General features: G+C 34.8%; 1 protein-coding gene across 2 annotated transcripts in view; it reads left to right on the forward strand.

The window, feature by feature from the left end:
* EPS8 (epidermal growth factor receptor pathway substrate 8) overlaps window positions 1-17661 on the forward strand; it is a 108384-nt gene extending 90723 nt beyond the window's left edge. For both annotated transcript variants that reach the window (XM_044678798.1, XM_044678799.1), the window contains exons 18-21: window positions 4907-5132; window positions 13345-13525; window positions 14486-14615; window positions 16378-17661. In XM_044678798.1, the coding sequence (XP_044534733.1) occupies window positions 4907-5132; window positions 13345-13525; window positions 14486-14615; window positions 16378-16491 (651 nt within the window). In that variant the 3' untranslated portion in view covers window positions 16492-17661. The remainder of the gene's footprint in view (window positions 1-4906; window positions 5133-13344; window positions 13526-14485; window positions 14616-16377) is intronic.
* Window positions 17662-25578: the final 7917 nt, after the last annotated feature.

Genomic DNA, 25578 nt, shown 5'->3' on the forward strand with positions numbered 1-25578 from the left:
TCTTTCATTGTGAAGAAAGAGGCTTTTATTGATATTGTTTTTGTCCCTAGGAAATTTAAGCATTCTCTAGGTATCATGTCAAGTATTAGGAGATTTGAATGGGGTGGGACAGAGGAAGGGAAATGGTTTTTCCTTCTTATACTCATAGAATATAGTCAGTGTCCACTGTCCAAATGGTACTGAGTTAGTTTTCATTTATTGAAAATGTTTTAAATGACTTCTATGTACAAAGTACCATGAATAAATGGGCAAAAATCAAGATAGCCCTTGGTACAAAGGAGCATATTTTCTCCTGAGAAATGCCACTATGCAGAGGTAAGTAAATACAAAATAATTTGTGAAGAAAGAAAGCATTAACAAATAGTTGCCACGTTCATGAGTTATTAGTGGTCTAAGATATTTGGTCATATTAGTACCCTACATATCAAATTCTTTCTTTTGTACTTCCTGCTGTAACTACTCCCTCTCTTTCAGAATTACACTTTTTTTTATCTCATTCATTCTATAAAAAGAGCTTTGAATATTAGTTGTTCTGTCCTAAAACATTTTCCTGCTATACACATTAATTTTCAATAACACTTAGGTTTAAGATGTGAAAATTGCTTCCATATAATTTTTTGTTATTTGGATAATTGTAATTGTAATTTGACAATTTCCAAATTCCATCCACAGTGCACAATCCTGGATAGCTTGAAATTTATGGCCTCTGGCTTTTCTGCAATAAAAATACAAGCTATAGGCTATGCCATGTAATTGTCAGATTCTTTAAAAATGAAATTTTAATCTTTAAAGGGAAAAAATCTAAAATAAAGAGGCTCTGTCTTAACAAAATATGCATTTTGTTAATTGCAAGTTGTAGTAAAGGAAGAATAAGATGGAAGTCTATTTTATTTTTTTAATCAGTCACTGAAACCTAAAATTTAATCATGCTTTAGGAAAAAAAAAAACCTAGTCAAACTTCAAGTTTGTTTTCAATTTGCCCTAGTAGGTAATAGTGATGGAGACCAATCAGAAAATCTTTCAGTATTAATTCCTTTGGTTATATAGGACAAAGAATACATAATTTTGTTAGCCAGAAATTAAACTAATATTTTCTATTCACATGTAACATGTAATGATAATATTATTTTGGTCCACATTGTTCTGATTTTCTCATGTGATTTGTACAATTTGTCTCATTTTCCTAATAGCAATTACTTGGAGAGCTGTCTGAGGTAATGCACATTCCCTTCATGATGATTTGTTTTTAAACTACTTGGTTGGTTTTATCCTCTGGCTTTTAGTCACTTGACATGCGCCAACTATTGTTTAGTTTCTATAGCAGAGTCTCCAGCTCTTCTGGACTTTTAGGACAAGAGCTTATAATTAATGTAGCTTTAAATTTTTTCAAGTGGTCTTATTTTATGTCTTTATTATGTTTATTTACACAATTCACTCTCACCACCCAGTTTTTCTCCTTAAGCAGAATTCTGTACACATCTATCTGGGCCTTAGCTTTCATTCTTAGCAAGCTTCACTAATCTTTGGGAGTCTTATTTTGACTATTAAAGGATACCTAAAAGTATACTATAATTGGTCAAAAAAATTAGATTCTATTCAATACTCTTCTATTAGATTCTTAAGTAATACTAAGTACATAGCCTTTTGTTAGGAACTGTATGAGCTACAAATGGGGCAATCTACTTACTGCATCAAACTTTCCTCATTTTCGTAGTAATTCTGCCTCTTACAAGGAAAATTACTGTAACAATCTAGAATATATTCATGGATAGTATGTTTGGAGAGAAATGATGAAAAGGTTGTGTTTTTATGTAAGATTTTATTTTTTCCCAACTTTAAGACTCTTTGGCCCTAGAGAAAAAAGAATTCTAGCACCTGACATATTTTATAGCAGATGTGTCAAATATGCATCCCACAGTAGTCCCAAATGATCCTTAACCAGTTAAATTGTAATTGGTAAATATGTAACAAAATAAATAAAAATGTAATAAAATATGAATATATTATATTTTAAAATTATGTAGCCCAGTACAAGTTCCTGATCCCCCTTTCCATTTGAGTTTCACATCTTTATTTAAAGAACTGGTATACATATTGGTGTTAAAAGCTCTTCACTTCCGTAATAGAGGGAGAGTAAGAGAAATGGAAGCGAAGATAGAGGGAAAACTAATGGTAAAAAGAAGGGAAAGGGTAAAAAGTAAAAAAAAAAAACAAAAACTTAACACTGGCTCACTGTTCTCTCTCACCTCACACTCCCAACCAGTGTCAAACAATCTTTATTTTTCATAACAAGGAGCCTTGGCTGTTGTTTAAGTGGGAAATAGGATTAATTGGGAGAAATGGGGAGGTGGGGATAGTCTTCTGTCATTTTCCCCCTCTTAAATACAGAAAATTGTTGTGTGTAAAACAAACAAAATTTTAGTTAAATAATTTTTAAATTGAATTTTTCCTCGAGAGTAAAAAAAGCAATTTTTGCTAATTTCTTTGCTTGTGTAGATTGCTGTTTATTTCATGATTATATATACCTCTCTCTTCTCCTACCTTACTCCCCACTTAAGATCTCACTCTTCCCTTTCATCTCCTCCTGGCAGTTATATTATGAAGCAAAATCAGATGCTAGAGACAAAAAGTATTTTAGAAATACTGCTTTCATGCATGGCTATGATTATGACGCACTATATTCAGCTTATTTTATTTTCTTTTTTATGAAATCACTTACAGGATAGCAAAACACTTTTTTTTTTTTTGCTTTTGAGAGGGGTGAGAATGTGAATGCTTTGTAGCATTTCTGCAGAAATTTGAATTTTAAAAATCTTTTTTAATCTTTAACCCTTTGTAAAGTAGGTAGAAGATGCAGTAGATAGAGCACAGGTCCGAAGTCCAGAAGACCAGAGATCAAATCAATTCATTCAATCTCTGTCTCAGTTTCCTCCTCTGAAAAATAGGGATAATAATAACATCTACCTCCCAGGGTTGTTGTGAGGATAAAAATGAGATACTTCAAATGACCTTTGAAAAATATGGAGCCTTGTTTTTACTTCTGAAATATTTATGAGCATAACCGTTCATATAATTACATGTATTAGAATTTCACATTAAAAGAATATTTTGTATTCTTTGATTTTTTTCTTTATAAGTACTCAGTTTTGATACTGTTTGCTATTTGGGGTTCTGTTTTATAATTGCTTTGCATATTAGCACAAATATAGGGAGATTTTTTAATAGAGTTGTGGTGTTCCTCCTTATTACACATTTAGTGTTTCTTGGATTGAAAGTGACTATAAAGAATAATGTAAACATTGACAATGCAGACACCTTTCCTGCTTTGACTTCCCTTCTTTGATTCTTCTATCCTTCCTGATCTTTTCTTTACCCATTGCCTCATGATGTACAACTTTTAGAGGACCACCATAAAATTGAAAGGTTCACTCCAAAATCAAGAATCCAAAATCCAGCTATGAAGAATACAGAGTGTTAATATTGTAATTTTCTGAATGAAACTTAAATGTAACAATGGTTTATGTACATTTTCAGGTCTCTTATGCTTTGTTAAAATATTGAACTTTGTCTTTGTGTCAAAATGGTATTGAAAGCAAATGTTCTTCTGACAGAATTGTCAATTTTTCAAGGAATTTCTTTTTACATTTCATGATGCTTATATCTGCTTTGAAGTTTACCTCTGTCTCAGAGATGTTTCAATAGTATGAGGAATCCTAGAATATTTTTTTAAAAGCTACTTGAAAATTTGAAGCATATCGGTATACGTTTATCCATGAATTGAAGTGATTTCTATTTAGATACAACATTTTGACAAATGTTTTTCAGTCACCGGAATAGCTTTAGATTGGTGTTTTAGACTCAACTAAAATAACACAATCATTACACTTATGCCAAATCTATCTAAATTATCATTCACAGTTTCACATATTAATATTTCTATTTATACATATATTCCATAATCACAAGCATGATTATAAAGACTATATTATAAGTATAATTTGATTTTCAAAAAATTGCCTTTTTAATAAAGAGAATTTCTTATTTAAGTTAGTAGCATAAAGTAATGATAGAAAGGGAGATTATTTGAAAAGTAATAGCCTACCATAAATAGCATTATGATCATTTATTCTTAAAGAATATTCCATTGATCTCTAAAAACAATACCACCCTCTTCTGGAATGGCAGAGAGATATGAAGTCATTCAGAAATATTTGAATTTGTAACTTCATTTTTAGCACATCAATGTTTAAGATGAAGAATATGTTTTATAATGATATTTTGGTGGTTCAGTGGTATTAAATATTAGGATAACTAATAAACTGACCAGTTTGTATTCGATCTCAGTTAGATCAATGTGAGTAAATTAATGTTTGAGGACCTTCTGATATTCTTGAGATTTTTGTGTTTATTAGAAACTTAATGTTGTGATACTAATTTAGAATTTAACATTGTGGTTTAAATAATGCCTTTAAAGGCTGAACCTTTATCAAGATATAACCTCTGGCATTTTGGAGACTGTCTATAATTGCAAAGATATTAAAAATAACATATGTAATAACTTCTTATTGAAGGAACTTTTTAAAAGCAGCTAAATAGTACAGTGGAGAGAATGCTGGGCCTGACACATCCAGTGTCAAATATTTTCAAGCTGTATAACCCTGGGCAGGTCATTTAACATTTGCCTCAGTTTTCTTATCTGTAAATGGGGATAATAATAGTATCTATTTCTGAAGGTTGTTGGGAAGATCATATAGGATAGTTACTGCAAAATACCTAGCACATAGAAAGTACTGTTTGATTGTTAGCTAAATACGACTATAGGAAAGATATACAGATTTTTCTTTTTTAAAGCCTGCTTTCATTTTAAACTTTGGTGAGAAACTAATCATTATTTGCCTCTTTTTAGAAACAAAGGATGGACTATGGTCCCAGACCCACTGACACTCCTTCAGCTCCTTCGCCACCTCCTCCAGTACCAGCATCAGCCCCGGTCCCTCTGCCTCCATCTGTACCCGCTCCTATTAATGTGTCAAAAGTACCAGCAAATATAACTCGCCAGAACAGCAACTCCAGTGACAGTGGAGGCAGCATCGTCCGAGACAGCCAGAGACATAAACAACTTCCTGTAGATCGTAAGTTTCCGAAGGTGGCATGAAAATATCCACAGTTTATTCAATGAATTAAATGCATTCCCAACTTTATTACAAGTGAAACATTGTTAACATAGATATCTTTCTGCCTAGCAATAGATTAACTTAAGTCTTTCAAATAGTTAGAAAAAACTGTTTAGGAATCAGTTTTGGATGTTGGAAGGAGCTTCTGCCCTTGTATTTGACGACTTTGGTATATGTGTTGAGATGCCCCAAACACTCTGGAAAACCCAGATCATCAATCTTTGGCTGTCATGATCTACGGCTTTGTTCTGCTCCAGACTTACAGTGTGGCAGCCATAATCTATATTGTATTCTTCTTTTGTGATCAAGAACTACAAAGTTTCCATATTTTGCCATCACTTCCTCTCCTTCCATTTTTCATTGGGTTTCATTCACCTTAAAGCTATACATTAATGCAATTTATTTTTGTCTCCTTTCTGTCTAACTCTCAGTGTTCTATCACCCCTTCTCTGGCTTCATTTTCTTCCCTTCCCAATGTTGACCTTATAGTTAAGTGGTCACCTGTAATCTTTAAGATACCATTAGTCATGCTTTCCCAAACCCTTGGATTACCCTCCAACTTCTCCAGTCTTATTCATATACTGCTGAATAATACTGGAGGAAGTTATATAAATATATTGACTGGGTCCTCTTCAAATTTGTTATCTAATTTTTACTAAGCTCTTAATATGGCAAGGCAATCTTTTTAACTTCTCTAATTGACTTTATTGTACTTTCCACATGGTTTCAAACCTTCCCTCCCTCCCCAGTCTCTCCATACTTCTCCACCTCTCTCTCAGAAGAGGACCTTGCCATATATTTTATACAGAAACTAACAGGAAACGGAAGAGAGAGGGAACATCAAGCATTTGTTAAGTGCCTTCTATGTGCTAGAGCAGTGATTCCCGAAGTGGGTGCCACCGCCCCCTAGTGGGTGCTGCAGTGATCTAGGTGGGTGGTGATGGCCACAGGTGCATTTAGGATCAGTGAATAACTGTAAGGGGGCCGTGATAGTATGTGTCAGGGGGCGCTAAGTAATATTTTTTTCTGGAAAGGAGGCGGTAGGCCAAAAAAGTTTGGGAACCCCTGTGCTAGACAGTGTGCTCAACATTTAACCAATATCTCATTGGATCCTTAAAGTAAACCTATAAAGTTGTTAGAGGCAGTTCACAATAAGTTTCCTCTTCTTCCTTCTTATGTATCTGAAAATCTGTTGATATCATGTCCCATCTTCTCTAGCCTCTGATGAAGAGATGGCTTTTCTCTTTACCAAGCTCCACTCTTCTATTTGTCCCTTTAAATCTCTTGATCACTTCCCATTTCCTCCTGCAGCTGGCACCTTCAATCATTTCCATGTCTCTGATTTTCAGTATCTTCCTATCTCTAGCTTTCCTGCTGCCTTCAAGCATCCCTAATCTCCCCATCCTAACAAAATTTCAATTGGCTGTACCATATACCCACAAAGTTTGGATTTGTTCTCTTTCAAAAAATCCTGGGGGAAGGATGAGAAAGCTTACATGCCAATACCTGTTGCAGGTATAGAGAAATTCTCCAAAGAACTCAATAAAACCTTCAAATTAAAAGATCATATAATTTTATATGAGGTGACTTCAGTGTAAAGATTAGAATAAATGAAAACAGTGAAAAATATGATTCAGAAGTAAGGAATAAGAAAGACCAAAGACTTGTTTACTACCCAGCAGCTTCCTGCCCATATATGATGAATGCTTTTTATGAATAAAGAATCAGAAGGGTTTGAATATGTTATGCATTGAATAACATCACAAAATATTACATTGATTATTCTTTAACATAAAGGAAATGATTGGCTATTGATGTCAGATTAATTCCTGAATCAGCTGACTGTACAGTTATACTATCCATTTGTGAGAACTACGATAAGAATTAATTCAAAACTAAAAGATGGAATAAAAATGGGGAGAGGGATGAGGAGTATAATTAAAACAACTCACAATTTGATGTATATAATTAATTATCAATGACGAAAACTTGGGTTGAATGGGTGGTAGGATATCAGAACCGACTACAATAATTTTCTACCGGTTTAACCTATATAAATCTCTTGCCTTAACAAAAAGATCTGCCTCCAAAAAATATTAATCCAAAAGCTGTTTCAGTATGCATTTGACTTATTTGCAAAGTGGGAATTTTTTATGGAAGCCAAAGGCAATACTGATCCAGAATATAAATTTATTTGTAAAACTTGAAGGGGAAGAAGCGAGGAACTCTGAGTGGGAAATTTTGCATATACTGGCAAACTACTTTGATATTAATTTTAATGCACTGATTTTTTCTCTTTACTTTTCATTATTGATGTTTTATTATTTTTGTTTTCAACTAACAAGTTTTAAAAATTTATCTGTCCTCACATTACCCACCAAAATTGAACGAATTTTATTTTAAAGGAAAAAAATTCCCTCAATATATACATAATTCAGCAAACCACTTCCCACATTAGCTACATCTCAAAATGTGTCTCTTTCTGAATTTTTGTTTATCACCTCCCTTTTACCATATGAATAGTATGTTTTATCTTCATTTTTCTGGACCCCTGGTTTGAAGTGATTGGTATTCTAAAGTCTTTCTAAATGTTTTTCTCTATAGTTGTTCACTTAATTTTGGTCACAGTTTTTTCTATTCCTTGTAACAAGAGCTGTCTCACACTATAGGAGAGGGGCAATCATACACTTGGGAATTAAGGTGATATAAAAACAAAAGATATCAATTACAGTTTTTTTTTACTTATGGAAAATAATGGCAAAAGCAATAGTGCCTCATAAAATAGTAAGAACCAATGAGGAGAAAAACCAATTTAAAGAAAGATTGGTGACAAACCTGAGAAACGACATAATGGCATCATTTAAGTATGAAATTGAAGGGAAACCAAGCAAATGAAAGATGAAAAGACCTGCAAAGATTTACATTACAATCTGTTCACTGTCAAGGACAGTAGTGCATTTGGATTCTAACATCACAGTTTGGGATATTCTTATAAAAGAGGTGTTAATGACAAAAAGAAAAACACCGGGACGAGACTGAGTATACATAGAATCTTAGTGATGATGTATTTTCTAAATTTAATTTTTAAAAGAAATTAAGTGCCTTGTCCATGTTCATGTAAGTAAAGGTTCCTCCTGTAGATACCTTATTCCTTTCTTTCCTCTTCAGTGCTGTCCACACCTTCTCTCAAGATCTCCCCATTGCCAGTTTCAGACTATTTCTAACACCATCGCTTAGCAGCATCTGCTATTTTTGAATTCATTCCATTTTCAGTGATAGGCAAACTACATCCCCTGGGCCAGATGCAGGGACATTATTCTTAATCTGATGAATACAATAAGTAGGATTCAATACAATGAAACTTCAAAAGACTTGCCTTAGAAACAGACGGACAGATGAGCATTTCCTTTCCTTTGGCCCCCTCTTTAAAAAGTTTGCCCATCACTGATATTATCCTGATCCTAATTGCTATCATTTGTCAATATCTTCTTAACACTCCCTTATCCCACAACAAGTTCATAATTTTCCTCTAGACCTCAACCTCTGCTTCCAGCCTTAGCGGCTATAATATTAATGTTGATAATTTTTTGGATACTCTGGCCTCCTATTTCATTGATCTTATCTCCTGTGATCTGAGACTCTCTTCTCCCTCAGTGATTCTGAAGAGTAATGGATACCTTAAACCTCTGTCACCACAACCATTATGCCTTCAAAATTTAACTGGAATTCTGTCCTCAGAACCCAGCCATATATCTTAGAACCTCTCCCATTCCTACATTCCATCTTTTTTCCCCCCTCTATTTAGTACCTCCTCATTCTTCTGGTATTTCTCATTTGTTCAGCTCTCAATTTCTTCCCTTTACATCGTAATCCTAGAGCTAACCAGTTCAATTAGGCTTGATTGGTGAATCCCTTATCCCCTTGTCTCTTTGCTGTCTGTAGCTTACTAGTTCTCCACCTTGAGTCATCTTCGCCATTCATATTCCCTATTTGACTCTCAAGCCATTGGACACAACTAGAGAAAGTTAACAAAATCATTCAAATTGAGTCTGGTTCAAATTAATCACCAAATGCCTAATGAGTCTTCACAGCAATTGCTTTATTCATCTTCACTTGGCCACTGTCACATTCCACAGAGAAACCGTTCCAAACTTTCCTCTAAGAGTCTTGAGAATAACAATTATTCACAAACACCAGATCTATTTCTAGCCTGTCCCCCACAGTCATTATCGAGGAGAAGAATCATCATGGAGGGGGCGCCCATCTTCCTCATCACCACCAGAAACAACTGCACACCAATTGCTGCCAAAGGCAGATAAACACAAGTACTCTGGGAGTGGCATCACTCTCTAATACCACTGATCCTGCATCCAGCTCAGCCATCATCTAAGGAAGCAATCCTATGGAAAAAGGGAAAAGCCGTCCCCACCAACTGTCAACTAACAGCCACTAACAGTAACACGTAGGGAAAGCAAGCCAGCCCTACTGAAGAAACAAGTTACCTTGAGGGAAAGACAGAAGGCAGCAGGTACTAAACAAGTCAAACTACCACAACCTTCCTTTAAACCCTGATGGACACATGCCAGGACCCTGAACCAAAGAACTTTTGGAATATCATTGTTTCTGGCCCTCAACATCAGAAGGTTCAACATTAGAACTGATATAATTTTATCAGTGGAAATGGCATTAATATCTGCCTTACCACTGTACCTTAAGGACCATGAGATTTTTCCATTTGATTTTCAGCTGAAACTTTCCATATGTGTTAGAATTATAATGTGAGTTCTTTGAGAGCAGTCTGTCTTTTCTACTTTTATCCACAGCAACTAACAAAGTGCTTTGCAACAAGTAAGCACTTAATATGTGCTTTGTTCATTCATTTCTCTTTTAAGACCTCAGTTCACCTTCCTTTTTTACTGAAAATAGAGTCCATTCATCATAAATTTCCTCATTTCCTCTTTTCCACATTAGAGGCAGCTTGTGCAGTAAAGTGCCAAGCCTAGAATCAGAAAGACCTTAGTTCAATCAGGCTTCAGACACTGTATGACATTGGGCAAGTCACTTAACCTGTCTGCCTTAGTTTCCTCAAATGTAAAATGATGATAATAATAGTTCCTACCTTGCAGGGTTGTTATGAAGATCCAGTGAGATCCTATTTCTAAAGCATAGTACCTGGCATATTTAAGTCTATATAAATATTTATTCCCTCCTTCTTACCCCACAACATATAGAAACATCTACATCCTTGCTCCTCCACTTGAGTCTCAGAGGATACCTTAGCCCCCATTATTGTCTTGACTCTAAGTCTACTCCCTGCTCCTTTTCCTTCTTCAAGAACTTGTCATATTGAACATCATTTGTCCTTATCTTCAGTTTACGGGGTTACCAACATGGACGATGTGACTTTTTCATCTGACTTGCACTTGAAACTATCCATTTGTGTTAAAATTATAATGTGAGCTCCCTGAGAGTAGGGTCTTTTTTCCTATTTTATTTTAATAAAATACTTTGTACATAAAAAGCATTTAATGTTTGAACATTCATTCCTCTTTTAAGACCTCAGTTCACCTTCCTACTTTATTGAAAATATTGAAAATCATAAACTTTATCTCTTTTCCACATTTGAGGAAGCTAGTTGGTGCAATGGATGGAATGCATTGATTTCTTTTTTTCTTAGTCCTCAATTTTCTAGATCTCCTAATAGCTTTTGACTATGTTAATCACCTTCTTCCTGGCTATTCTCTCCTCCTTTGGCTTCTGTCCCACTGTTCTTATCTCGTCCTCCTGGTCATCAGGTAAGTGAGGCTATCCCTCAAAGTTCTATCCTATGCCTCATCTTTCCTCTATAATATCTTATGATGTGAGGAAGCTTTTAAGAATAATTGCAATAACAGTTTATATTTACATGATGGTACAAAGTTTATAAAACACTTATTACAGATGTGGAGGAAGTACGCACAATGTTGTCACAGACATAACTTACTTCTTAAATCATTTCTCTTGTCTTCAAGTGCTATGCACTGTCCTCTGTGCCAACCTGCCTCCTTCAGGTCCATCCAAATTTATTTTAAATAAAAATATATAAAATAATTTATCTAAGTTTATATATTTACTTTCTTAGAACCTCAGAACTTCACCTTCGTATATTACTATTTCATATAGTAGGAGGTTTATGGAAGAATAGTTTTTTCCTGATAGGGAGTAACATACATTAGAGTTAAAAGAGGCCTCAAAAGTTAGATTTAAAGGAATTTTTGTATATGTGTGTGCTACATGTGTTTTTAATTTTATTTATTTAAAGAAACAAAGAAAACCCAGCAACATGTTTTTAAATGAGAAATTCCAAAAGAGTATCTCTGCTAGTGTGTCCTGAGGAAAGTTTTCCTCTTAGAAAATCACAATCCCATGATTTTTTTTCTAATTAAATCCATAGAGTTTCATTTATTTTCTCTCAACATGGTGATCTTTGACATTGTAGAACTTTAGTTCTGTTCCTTAGATCAAAGTTCACCAGAACCCTGTCTCCATTTAGAAGTTTATGAGTTGGAACAGCGTGTACTCTGTCCAATTCTGAGGAAATGGAGAATAATCCAATGGGGAAAAAGCATAGTTGGAATATTATGATGAACTAAGAAACCTCCTGACACTAAATGACTCAACATCTTTGTCTGGTTTTCATTTAGTGGAAGGATGCTATTTCCTTACTGGCAAATAAAATATAAACAAACCTGCCTAAAAGTACTCATATGTTTAGTTTCATTGACAAATAATATAAAAACATCTCAAATTTTCATGATGGTTTTCTTTTGTAATACTTTAAGAACTTTAGATTTATCACACTAATGAGGTCATATAAGCATATGGGCTTTAAGTATGCACTTTGATTTTCTTTTTAATAAACCAAACATGTTTGTAATTATTTCCTCTTTTAAGATTTGTTTAATGTAGTTTCTCTGAATTCATTTTTGCATTTCATCCACATTTTAGAAAAAGAGATTTTATTGTTAAGGTGGACACAGATGACTGTGTATTTTCAGTAATAGCTCATCAGAGTGAAGACCCTCCCTATTGTTGCCCATGACTTATACCACTATATTTATGTCAAAATACAAGTGGGAGAAATTAGGAAAGCATCTACTAACCCTTATATGAGCTTTATCATATGGATAAAAACAGGATAGATGTATTGAGCATACATAGTACCAGTCCTTCCTTAAACTCCACTTAGTGGAAAGAAATAACAGAATCCAGTAATTAAAAGAATATGCAATGTGTTCACAGAGGGTAGAAGAAGGGAGTGTATATAAGTTTTAGGGTGGGAGAGTTGTCTTAAATAAAGAAAAGTTGCATGGTGATTAGATCTGTCTAAAAATAGAATATGCTGCTTTATGAGCTATGGTTTCCTGATCTTTTGTCCTGGAGGGTTCAGGTAAAATTCATGATTCTATGAAAATTCTACATTTGGGAGGGATACAGTAATGCAAATAGATTTATCTTGGGAACTCTAATATGCCTTACTGGAATATCATCTCCGAAGGTATGAATATTTTCATTGTTTTGAGGAAAGGCTAAAGAGGGAGAAATCCAACTTTGTCAGTGAACATTTTGTCCGTTTTTTTCTTATACTTCCTCTGCTCCCATCCAATTCCCCTTTCAACAAAAAGTGGGGAGAATAGTATGTAACTTCCTTAGAGCTGTTTTTTGAAGAATACCAAAACAAAAATTCAGTCCTGACTTCTTCCCTACTAACTGTAATTGTGGGCAAGTCACAACCTTTGCCAGATGAAGACAAGACAGGGTGCTACATTAAAAAGGGTGCTATCTCTAGAGTCAAAATGCATGGATTAAAATTTCACCTCTGATGCTTGCCAAGTGTGACTTCGGGTAAATCAACTTCCTTAGTAACCTCCATGGGCTTTAGTTTCCTTGTCTGTAAAATGAAGAGATTGGACTAAATAGCCTCTCAGGTCCCTTCCAGACCTAAATATGCAATATATAATAGAGATTATAATGTAAGCTATGTAACAGAGCTACATAATATAGAAAATCTATCTGACATAATGTATAGTATAGATTTATAATAGGATTATTTTATAATTTAATCTCCATGATCTCTTCCATTTAAAAACCTGAATGCTAAAAGATTAAAAGTGCAAAAATTTATTTGTAGGAAGGAAATCTCAGATGGAAGAAGTACAAGATGAACTTATTCATAGACTGACAATTGGTCGTAGTGCTGCCCAGAAAAAATTCCATGTGCCACGACAGAATGTGCCCGTTGTCAATATCACTTATGATTCCACACCAGATGATGTGAAGATGTGGTTACAATCAAAGGGATTCAACCCAGTGTAAGTTTGACTCTGTAAACATTTCCTTTTAGGTGTTTAAAATGTAATACTCCTTCCCTCCCCAAAACATTAAGAAGTGAAGTGATATTAAATAAAGGTCTTAGGCTATATTCTTTTCCCCCTAAAAACACTAACATTATGCTAAATAAAGGTTCTAGAAGGTGGATTGTATTCTCACCATAGTAATTAACTAATTATTTTAGTCCTTTATAACTATGAAAATATTTGAAAGAAACAGAAATGGTCAATGTCCATAGTTCGACCTTTCTAGTTTGGGAATATCTATTCATTTCTATTTTTCCTTAGGATAAACTAAAAGTAGCACTGGGTCTCTTACATCATTCTTTTCTCTTATATAGAGATGGTTGAGTCAATAGAAAGTCCCACCAAGTCACACAGAATATATATTACAAGTGTCCTACACGGGTGCAAATGCTCAAGCAGATAGAAACAGGCTCTCTCCAAAGCTTTCTTGACACAGTATTAGATCACATCTGCCTTAGTAATCCTGTGGTTACATGAAAATATCTATGATCAAAGGCTTAAAAAAACCCTTTAATTTATTTTTGGTTTATTTCCTACTTGGATGGCAAACCATAGTATCCCCATAGATTTTAAGGAGAGAGAAAAAATCCACAAAGCCACTGAGACAAATTGTAAAATTCCTTTTATCTAGTTCCGTTTAACCTTTTTCACAGTACCAGTTTTTAAAGATTTAGAATATAATAGCACTCAATGAGATGGGAAGAAGAGGGAAATGATGTCTGAGACATAGCTTTTTGCAGTGTCTCACAATGCTCAGGAATTGTTAACAGAGATTTCTAATTAATGAAAGGCAATCCTCTCCCCAAAAAGTCTTGTACTGTGACAATATAAATTTATCACACCCGTTTCCTGATTTTGATGATTTTCGCTTATGGGTCTGGATATTTTAACATTATATTTTGCCTTTTTTTTTAGTACTGTCAATAGCCTTGGAGTGCTGAGTGGTGCACAACTTTTCTCTCTCAATAAAGATGAACTGAGGACTGTTTGCCCTGAAGGGCCCAGAGTCTTTAGCCAAATTACTGTGCAAAAAGCTGCATTAGAGGTAAGATTCTGTCAACATAAACTGATTGGTTTCAACAGCAATGAAGAATATTGTCTTCAGATTGAGAATTCTGGAGGCAGAAAATCAGAAAATCACTGCTCCTCTCATGAATAATTTTCTGCTGCACAACTTGTGTCTCTGCTTTTGTGAAATTGATGCTTTTAACTAAAACCTCCAAATCCTTCATAGTTTTATATATATATATACACACACATATATATGCACATGTGCATATATATATATGTCCTTATGTAGTTATTTTGAAGTTTTCTCTTTTCATAGTTAGCACTATGAGAGCTGGAGAATAATGTTTCTTAGAACAGGAGAACCTCTACATAGCAGGGTACAATGGGAAGAGCCTTAGCTGGAGACAGAGACATTAGCTTTGAAGATGAGATCTGCTTGTTTATTCCTTGTGTGACTCTGGGGTAAATCAGTTAACTTTTGGGTGCCTAAGATTCCACATCTGTAAAATGAAGGGGTCAGCTTAGAAGATCTTCATGAGCCATTCCAGTTCTAAATATATAATTGCCCAGGAAGAGACTTTCCTAGCAGCTGTCAGTATGTATGTATCTGTGTGTGTGTGTGCATGCACATGCCAGACCTATGATTTCTTTGGTGTAGAGAATTGCTGATGAGGAAACTCCTACCAAAGCAAGACTCAAATCTGCTTTGCAAAGTAGTCTTATATTCCACTCTAGTATCTTTGCCAAGAAAACCCCGAATGGGGTCATGAAGAATAGGGCACGCTGATTAACAAAAAGAACAATAGGACCTTAAATCCCTGTGCTAGCCTCAAAATTGACTAGAGGAGTGGTGCATTTCCCTGTTGCTGGATCTCAGAGCTGCTATAGTTTTATATTAGTATTACACATCAGAAAGGATGGGTTCTTTAGAACTGTTTGAAATTGAAATTGTTACCAGATTATCCCTAAATGTACATTATATAAATAAACTTTTTTCAAAGTACAAATAAGAATTAGTTTAGGGTTTGTTCTTTAACTTGGATCCTAAGATGCCTTATTAGTTTCATAGAGATCAATTTCCATTTACTGATCATGAAAACTGCTTAGAACATTTCTCAGTAAGTTTTGTTTCAAAGCTGTGTAAATATTAAATTGACATCCAGCATACCAGTTTCATCACACATAAGGAAGTTATCTTTTCAAAGGGCAGTAAGAATTTCAAAATTCACCCCATAAGATCTTTAAATATCACCTGCACACATCTCTGCATTTAGACCTTGGTGTACTGATACCTCTAAAGTAGACTCAGCTCACTAGGTAGTCTCTCCCCCACCTTCCTCTCTTTTCCTCCTCATCTCTATATCAATATTTATATAAATAATTAAAGCAAAAAAAAAAAAAACCAATGTTGCCCAAGTTGACCTACCTTTTAGAAATACATAAATGACCACATTTCAGGGAAATGCATGAGAATAAAGAGGTTGGAAATCTGTTAAGTAGATGTTCATAGTAGGTAACAATAGGATTTTTAAAGTTAGAAGGTACCACTGAAACCATCTAGTCTAACTCTGCTCAATTTACAGATGAGGAAACTGAGCCTGGAGAAGTGATGTAACTCATGACTAGTAATCACAGAATCAAAACTCAAACCTAGGTCTTCTGACTCAAAATCCAGTTCTCTTTCTACTTATTAAATTAAAAATAGAGGAGTGTTTAATGGGGCTATTTCAATACAGACTTTCATCTCTCACAATCCAGTAACATCATTTCTGAACTTGTTTTGTTTGTTTTTATAGGATAACAGTGGGAGCTCTGAGCTCCAAGAAATCATGAGAAGACGACAAGAAAAAATTAGTGCAGCTGCCAGTGATTCAGGAGTGGAGTCTTTTGATGAAGGAAACAGTCACTAATCATTTTTTAACTCCGATTGTTCTTGGCATTTTTCCAAAATGTTTTGTTTTAGGAAGCCATGAAGGGAATGTCATGTTGATATTTTTCGGTATACATCATTTTTTTGCCATAGAGGAACAATGAAAACCTGAGTCAGCAGCTGGGTGTGCCACTGGGCTTATTTGTTTTATGTACATAAATAAAACAAAAAAGCTTAAAATGGATTTTTTTTAAACTACAAAAATACTTCATTCATCCAGCCACTTGAGAGTTGTGTTGTTCGATTGATTATTTCATTCCCTCTCAACAATGAAGCAGCCATATTTCATAGCTTTGGATTTGTGACAACAAAGCAGAGACAGTAGCAAATTGTACATGGCTTTTAATTCAAATCATTTAAATTTAGTCTGTCACAGTGATGTCTGTGATTCCGAGTGTTTGCTTTCTTTAGTTTGGCCTCAGCTCACTCAGGTCTCTAATCTCACATGTTCAGTGACAGGATGTGCAGATTTATTTCAAGTTCTTAATGCCAACCTCTGAAAGATGAAACGTTTGAACTAACTGAAAAGTGCAACAAGGCCTCTGATAAATAGATAGAATTTTGTGTGAGGCATTTTGTTTGTCATGGCTCTATTGATAACACAATCTGTATAGCCTGTTTTTTTATTTAGTTCCTCTTTCATTGATTACAAATCATGTTATATGAAAAAGCACAAGGGGAAAATGTAGACACAAATATACACATGCAACAAAAACAACACTTGAAAGAAATATTCAGAAAATGTTTTGATGTTTATCGCAGTATTTTTCTTAAAGTGAAAGCTTCGATTTTTTATTTGAAGAGAATAGTTAAAAAAGAAAGGAAATTGGGGCCATTTTAGGTGTTGAATTGTGTCAAGTTTTCTTTCTGAAAGAAAGTATTTAATTTATATATGTTTTAATTCTAGGTAAAGAGAGAAGAAATTTTTAAAAAAACGTAGTACCCAGTACATGTTATTTTTGGAAACAATGATTTTTTTTGTCACTAAATGTTCTATTGTTTCACATATATAAACAGAGGCTATGTAAGGATGTTGTATATTTTAACATAAATCCCATTTAGAGAGATTATCTAGTTTCATTAATTTTCATAGTGCCTTCTTCACATGTCAGCTGAAAGTCTGCAATAAACAATATTTGTTGTATGTTCATTACTTGTCTTTCTTATTGGAGAGTGGGATAATGATTATGGTCTCTTATTCCCTGCCTTTCTTATGGTTCAACTCCAGTTCTACCCTCCCTTTAAGGTCTATTTTCTCTCTCCCTCCTACCTCTCAGAGGTTACACTGATATCTGTCATCAGATTTCCCTGAGCCCTTTGGATCTCTCTTCTTTGCACTTATTTCATTTTCTAACATGGTTATTTGTGTTCACGTCTTTGCCCTCCATTAGACTGCAATTTCTTCAAGAGAAATGTCTTTCATTTTTCCCCTTTTTATCCCTAGCTCTTGTCCCAGTGTTTTGTTCTCAGCAACTGCTTAATAAAGTTTCTCAAATAATAAATGGCACTTTAAGGTACTTTTTGTATACTTTACCCACAATATTACATATAAATCATAGACTCTACTATTCCACTTTTTCTGACCTTATAACATCAATAATTAGAGAAATATTGATGTTGAAAATGTGTTTTATTTAAGGAAGTATGTTGGGGTCATTGAAAGCACTGCATAAGTTTGCAAATACAAATCATTCCGTTTCCTTCCTCCTATTCAGTTTTAGGACTCTTGTCTCCTATCTGTCCAAATTCTATAGCAAGAATTCTTACCTTTATGGTGTTAGAGAAACTTTAGCTGTTGGAAGTCTATTGAACTCTTCTCATAGTAATATTTCTATATGCATAAAATAAAATAAATATTCTTACAAAGGAAACTGTTATAATATGGTTATCAACACATAAAAAAAAAGGAAAGTTTACAGAACCCATATTAAGTATCCCTTCCCTGTAGTCAGTCCATATAACTGGATATGATGGTAAAGTAAGATACTTTGTGTCATTCATTGTATTTTTCTTGTTTACTCTCTGCTATAAGAAAGGTATAAAACAGTCATGTGTGCCACTGTCATAGATTTCTATCATAGACGTCAAACAGAAGAGGAATTCTTTACAGATTCCAAAGTCTTGATTCTGTTGTTTATTAATTAAATTATGCTAATTGCATCAGCCCTAGTAATTGAAAAGCCTCCTGCCTGAGATGTAAAATCACAAAGAAAAATTTAGCCCGACTCCAGAATACCTTTCATCATTGGGAAGGACATCATTCTTATCTCTCTTATAGCTTGTTCTCTTCTTTCTTCCCCCCTGGAGGGGCAAAGAGTGGTGGGAAAGGTTAGGGTAACACAGTTGTTTTGACATATGGTGGAAAGATTCAAAATGAAGCATATTGGTTCCTTTTTTCTCAATCTTGTGTTGACTAAATTCTCTTCTGGAAATTGTTGAAAACTTGGATACAAACCAAAAGATTATCTGTGAGAACCAAAATATTCCACGTGTCTAGCAATATTTGTAATATAGAATAGAAAGAGACCAACTAGCTAAGATAGAAGAACAAGATTTAGACTTTTGGATCATAGCATAAAATGTAGTAATGCTGGTTCCTGGCCAAGTTTGGCATGTACCTAAAGAGGGCTGGCAAGAATGTGTTTCTCTGTGGTTTTAGAAATCTTATCACAATGAAAAAAATGTCTCCACATAGGTTTTTATTCTATCAATTTTGGTGGCTAAGTAACATAAATACTTATGTATAAAGCAGAGATATCCATGAATTCTCAGGAACCAAATTCTAATAAAAGAAATAAAAAATGAAACCCATGGTCTCAGAGTACATACACAAATACAATAATTATTATTATGATAATAAGCTAACATTTTTAGATAGTACCTACTATGTGCCAGGTACTTTACTAAGCACTTGACAATTATTGCCTCAGTTAATCCTCAGCAATACTGAGAACCAGATGCTATTATTAGCTCCATTTTGCAAGTGAGGAAACTGAGACAAATAGGTTAAGTTACTTGCCTAAGAATCACAAAGCTAGCATTTATCTGAGGTCAGATTTAAACTCAGGTTTTCCTGACTCCAAGCCTAGCCCTCTATCCACTCAGTCACCTAACACCAAATCAAACAATTATTAAATGATCATGTATTAAGCACTTAATTATATGCTAAACACTGGAAATGTAGAGTCCCTGCCTTAAAATAATTTATTCTTAATAGGACAGAATTCATGGAAGCAAATAGGCATATATAGGATGGGTAGAATAAATATAAGGCAGCTAGAGAAATTAGGAATGGCTCCCTGTAGAAGATTCCATTTGAAGTGAATCTTGAAGGAAAACAGAGATTCTAGGAATAAGAGGTCAAGAAGATAAAATATTCCAGACATAGGGAGATAATGAAAAGGTACACAGATGAGAGGAGCTTATGGGTCATATGTAAAGAACATCAATCAGCCCAGGATCATAAGGTGCATAAGAGTAATAGGTATGGAGATGTTCAAGGACTGCCACCGCAGATGTGAGGGTTTGCTAAGCCCTTTTCAGGGCTGCTGCTCATCCACCTTTGCTGTCCACCTGGCCATAAGTCTCACCTGTGGCTCCATGAAGTTGTAGCATAACCAGCCCCCACACTCCAGTAAACCATCTTAACAGATGGGCTAATCCAGGTTAAGGGTAACAAATGATGCACAAACCTAGTGGTAAATTATGAGAATGTCTATCCCAAGCATGTAAAGACTTCCCCAGTGGAATGGGTGGATGAGAACAATTTATTCCAATAGCCACAAAGGCAGATGAAGCAAATGTGGTGGAATGCTTAGTGTTTGCTAGGACATTAAAGATACCAAAGACATCCACTGCATCTCACACCATCACCAGTCATCTGGACTTCTGCTTTGTAGCTGGATTTCAATGACTCATGTAACATCCATGATCTTGAGTAGGGTGAAACTGCCTCACAGAATTTCACAGTACTCCCCAGAACTCCAAGAGAGGGGGAAGTTGGGGCAGTTAAGAATGTGGGTATAAAAAGCCAGGACACCCAGCTTGGAAACACTCTTTAGGGGTTCAAGGGTGGCTGGGAGAGAGGGAGGATTGCTTTTCTTTTGTTAGCTCATCTGTCCTCAGGGAGCAGAGTGTTATTTTGCTGTTTACCTTATACAGATTGAACCAGGCTGTGTGCACTGGGAAAATACCTCACAGGTAGTAGCTCCGCTAATCTCTAATTTAAATAGACCTTCAATCAAGATTACCTTCATCATCTTAAATTTGATAACATTAGACTAAGAGAAAAGTCAGTTTGTGAGGGAGTTTAGGAGTTGTTATTCAAAGGCATTTCCCTCTGGGGAATGCTATATCTAACAAATTTCCTGAAGATATTAGGTAGTTTTCCTTTACCCTCAAACCTAAAACTTCCCTCCTTCCCCTGTTTTCCTGAAATTAATAAATCCCTTTCCTTGTTAAATTTATGAGCCAGTGTGAAGTTATATTTTAGACCTTACCAACCAATCCCATACATTACCTAAGCCAAATCTATATCCAGGCTAACACTAAACACAGCTGTTGTCCGGAGAGCAAGACTGCAGTTTTGATAACATCCTGGACCTTTATCCATTTTAGGCTTTGGGGAATGATCTTCTAACTGTGGAAGTTGCTAATCTCAGTGGGATTATTTTCTATTTGTCAACTAGTTTAGCCCTGGGATAACCAAGTCTAAATAGCCTCCATTCCTGATCTAAAAGGGGAATCTGTTAAAACTGTTATTCCTTCTGCTGTAACTGCCCCAGGAGGGGGAGGAGAAAGAATTCAATTTCACTCACACCTCTCCTCCTTGCTAGGATAGCCGGCTTCATCCTTGGCTCTGACTCCATTACCAATCATTGCCATTCTGACTCAATCCTACACTCAGGAAGAGAGAGAGAGGCTGATGATTTTGTGCAAATCTGCTTCACTTAAATCCAATTCATGTACAAATAAAGACATCATCCCCTGATGCCATTGGTCCTCTTCAAAAATGAAGGACAAACAACAAATATATAAGAACCTTAGAAAAGTAGGAAGGATCCAGGTTAAAAAGAGCTTTAAATGCCAAACAAGAATTTATATTATCTAGAGGTAATAAAAAGCCATTCCAGTCTGTGGTTAACAAGCAAGGTAAGCTAGAGATCCAAATTCAGACAAGCAAATTGAATCTTAAAGGCATTACTAAGACTTGGTGGGATGTGATCCATGATTGAAATTTGATTCTGAAATGGTATAGGGCAGTGATGGGCAAACAATGGCCTGCCTGCCGGCCAGATGGGGCCCCCTGAAATGTTCTATCAGGCCTTGGTGACATTATTCCTAATCTGATGAATACAATGAGTAGGATACAGTACAATGAGACTTCAAAAGAGTTGCCTTAGAAACACACTGACAGATCAGCATTTCCTTTCCTTTGGCCCCCTCTTTAAAAAGTTTGCCCATCACTGATAGGGTATCTCATTTGAAAAGAATAGAGTGAGCAAAATAGTGTGCATGAAACATCTATAAACTGTCAAACCATGGTACTCAGTGGTATTTGGTGTATTCTAAGAAGAAAAAATTGTCACAGTATTCAACATTTATTTGGCACTTAATGTGCTTGCTAGAACTTGGTGTTGTAATCTTGGGAAATTTATGCACATTCCAGCTGAAACTAATGATCACAAGTTAGTTCAGAAACATGAAAAAGAGCTCAACACTGAGGAGCTTCAGGAACTTCAAGAGGGAGTAGCAACAGCTAGTGATGGTCTGGGGAGTTTTCTTCAGGTGAGGAAGAAGCAAAGAAGGATGTGTGTGCAATGTGTGAAAAATGGATGGCAGTACAAAACTGTTAAAAATATCACTCTGATAAATCTTTAACAAGTAGAATTGTAAATTTGTTAAATGAACAGACCATTTTCCACTTTAGAGGAATTTTGAAACACAGACAAAAACATCCTTGGATAGGTTTGTTGTGAAGCTTACACCTGGTGAATCTCAAGCAGTGTTCAGTGGTGATAAGGAACAGAAAAGAGCAAGAAAAAGAACTCTAGAAGGACAGTTGCCCTTAGACATTCTGGAAGGGGACTCCTGTTCCAGAGAATAACATTTCTCCTCCCTATCATACCCTTAGGCCATGAACTCCTCTCAATATAGGTAAAATTAAGTTAAAATTATTTTATTTAATCTAATGATTTTTTAAATTTACATCTATGTGTAAGGGTTAAAATAGGGGTTTGACAAAAATAAAAGAGCAGCTTTTAATAATTAACAATTTATTTTTATTAAAATAGAGATAGTAAAAGAATATAGTAAAGGAGGGAAATATAGGAAAGAGATAGAGAAAGAAAATTTCCTAATGTCTATAATAGTTATCCTATAACTACCTATAATTACTACCTAAAACTGCCTATATCTATCTATAAATGCCTATAACTTCCGCTAATAACAACCACCCCACAAAGTTCCAACTCAATCCACCCCAATCAAAACCAATCCAATCAGTGTTTAATCCAACCCCAATTAGGTCTGTCAATGAAGACCAACCACCTCCCAAAAAAGTTCAAGAAAGAAAAAACTTAGATCAAACTAAAAGTCAAAAAGTCAAAAGCCAAAAGCCTTTTAAAGACTAAAGGCAAAATCTCTCTAAAGGCTAAAGCCAAAAAGCCCTAACAGAAAGCTCAGGCTCACCTTCTATATTCCAGCAACTAAATGCCAACCACCAAACCAACACACTCCCAAAAACCAACTTCCCCACAACTTCCAGCACCTGTCAGCAACTGACAGACCAACCAACTGATGCTGGCCCCTTTTATACCTTTTTTCTACCTCACTTCCTGTCTCTATGGTTTCTACTTCCTTTCACTGTGGGCTGGTTAATCCCTACTCATCTCTATGGTAAGAGGACCTCCAGGTCCCCCATTAAATTTAAAAAAAAAGAATAAATAATTCCCTTTTACATATGTATTAGTGTTTATTTAGCAAAATATTATTCCACTAATGCATATAAAGTATTATAAAATCTTTATAAAAATTATCAAATTGGGCATCCAAAACAAGCTAATTCAATTTATATTATTCCTTATGGGAAAAAAAATTCATTTCACACTTGACCTGCCTCAACAAAAGCAGAAGCAATTATTATCAATAGAATAAGGGTAAGGAGATGGCTGTTAAAGTTAGGGGTTTAAACAAGGTGCAAACTTCAATTGGACAAGGGAGCAAGGGATTTTATAATATAAGAGTTGAATTAGTTCACTAAGGGGTTATGAGTGGGAAAGGAGGAAAGTGTAAAGACTGAACAGGGCTAACAGCCTGGGACTGTATTAAAGGGTGAAATGGTTGGAGATGAGGTAAGGATAAAGTACAGAAATAAACAATTGTAAAAAAATATAGTAATCTTATGTTTGACAAAAGTAAAGATCCAAATTTTAAGGAATAAGAATTCATTATTTGGCAGAAATTTTTTGGGAAACTGGAAAGTAATCTGATAGAAACTAGATATAAACCAATATCTTACATACATAATAAAATTGAAATGGTTATATAACCAAGGCATGAAGGGAGATATCATAAGCAAATTAGAAGAACAGGGAACTTATTACTTACCAAATTTATGGATAGGAGAGAAATTTATGAGTAAACAAAATAATGGATAATTCTGAATACATTAAGTTAAATTTTTTGTATAACTAAAACTATTGCAGTCAAGATTAGAAGGAAGTAATAAGTTGAAGAAAAACTTTTATATATAGTTTCCCAGATATAACACTCATATCTAAATTATGCAAATAATTTTATTAAATTTATAAGAATAAGTCATTCTCCAATTGCTAAATTTTCAAAAGATATGAACAAAGAGTTTCTGGATGAAGAAATCAAAGCTATACATAACAATATGAAAAATGTCCTAAACCAGTGATGGGTAAACTTTTTAAAGAGGGGGCAAAGGAAAGGAAATGTTCATCTGTCAGTCTGTTTCTAAGGCAACTCTTTCGAAGTTTTGATGTATTGTATCCTACTCATTGTATTCATCAGATTAGGAATAATGTCCTGAGGCTTGATAGAACATTTCAGAGGGCCATACATGGCCCGCGGGCTGTAGTTTGCCCATCACTGTCCTAAACTGTTATTTATTAGAGAAATGTAAATCAAAACCTTGAGATATCATCTTACACCTATCAAATTGACTAAAATAACAAAAGAGCAAAATGATAAATGTTGGATGAGATGTGGAAAAAATGAGAATACTACTACAATGTTGGCAGAACTATGAACTAATCCAAAAATTTGGGGGGTGGGGAATGGAATTATGTCCAAAGAGTTATAAACCTTTCAATCCAGCAGTACCATTATTAGGTTTTTTCCTAAGGTGATCAGGGAAAAAGGAGAACTTCTATGTTCTAAAATATTTATAGTAGTTCCTTTTGTGATGGCAAAGAACTGGAAATTGAAGGGATGCCCATCAATTGGGGAATGACTGCACAAGTTGTGGCATATGATTGTAATGGAATACAACTGTGCTATAAGAAATGATAAATAGATCAATTAAAGAATGTGGAAAGAACTACATCAAGTTATGAAGACTGAAATGAGCAGGACCAAGAGAACAGAAATATTGCTTGAAGAACGACTTGTGTATGTCCACTTCCAGAGAAAAACTGATTTTTCCCAAATGGGAGGGGAGTTACATGGATATTTTAAATGTAACCAGAAAAGAATAGATTTAAGAGAAGTAAGGTATAAACAGTGATAGAAAGAAAGGAAAATATGATCACATATAGTAATACATACTGGAATTCTTGAACATGGAAGGGTAATATTTGTGAATGATGAGATCAAGGGTCTATCTATCTCTCTATATAGGTGAGTGGAAATGAGGAGTAAATCTTGGTGATTTAGTAGATTGAAAAGGGGGAGTTTAGAGTATTGGAGAGAATATTAACAATATTTTCTGAAGTTTTCTCTAGCATGTACATAGAAGAGGGATGAAGAGTGAACACATTGAGAAGGAAAGGACACTATCCTGAGATTTAGTAAATAATAGCTACTAGGATATGGAACAAGT

Source organism: Gracilinanus agilis, chromosome 5, assembly GCF_016433145.1.
Source record: "Gracilinanus agilis isolate LMUSP501 chromosome 5, AgileGrace, whole genome shotgun sequence".
Lineage (NCBI taxonomy): Eukaryota > Metazoa > Chordata > Mammalia > Didelphimorphia > Didelphidae > Gracilinanus > Gracilinanus agilis.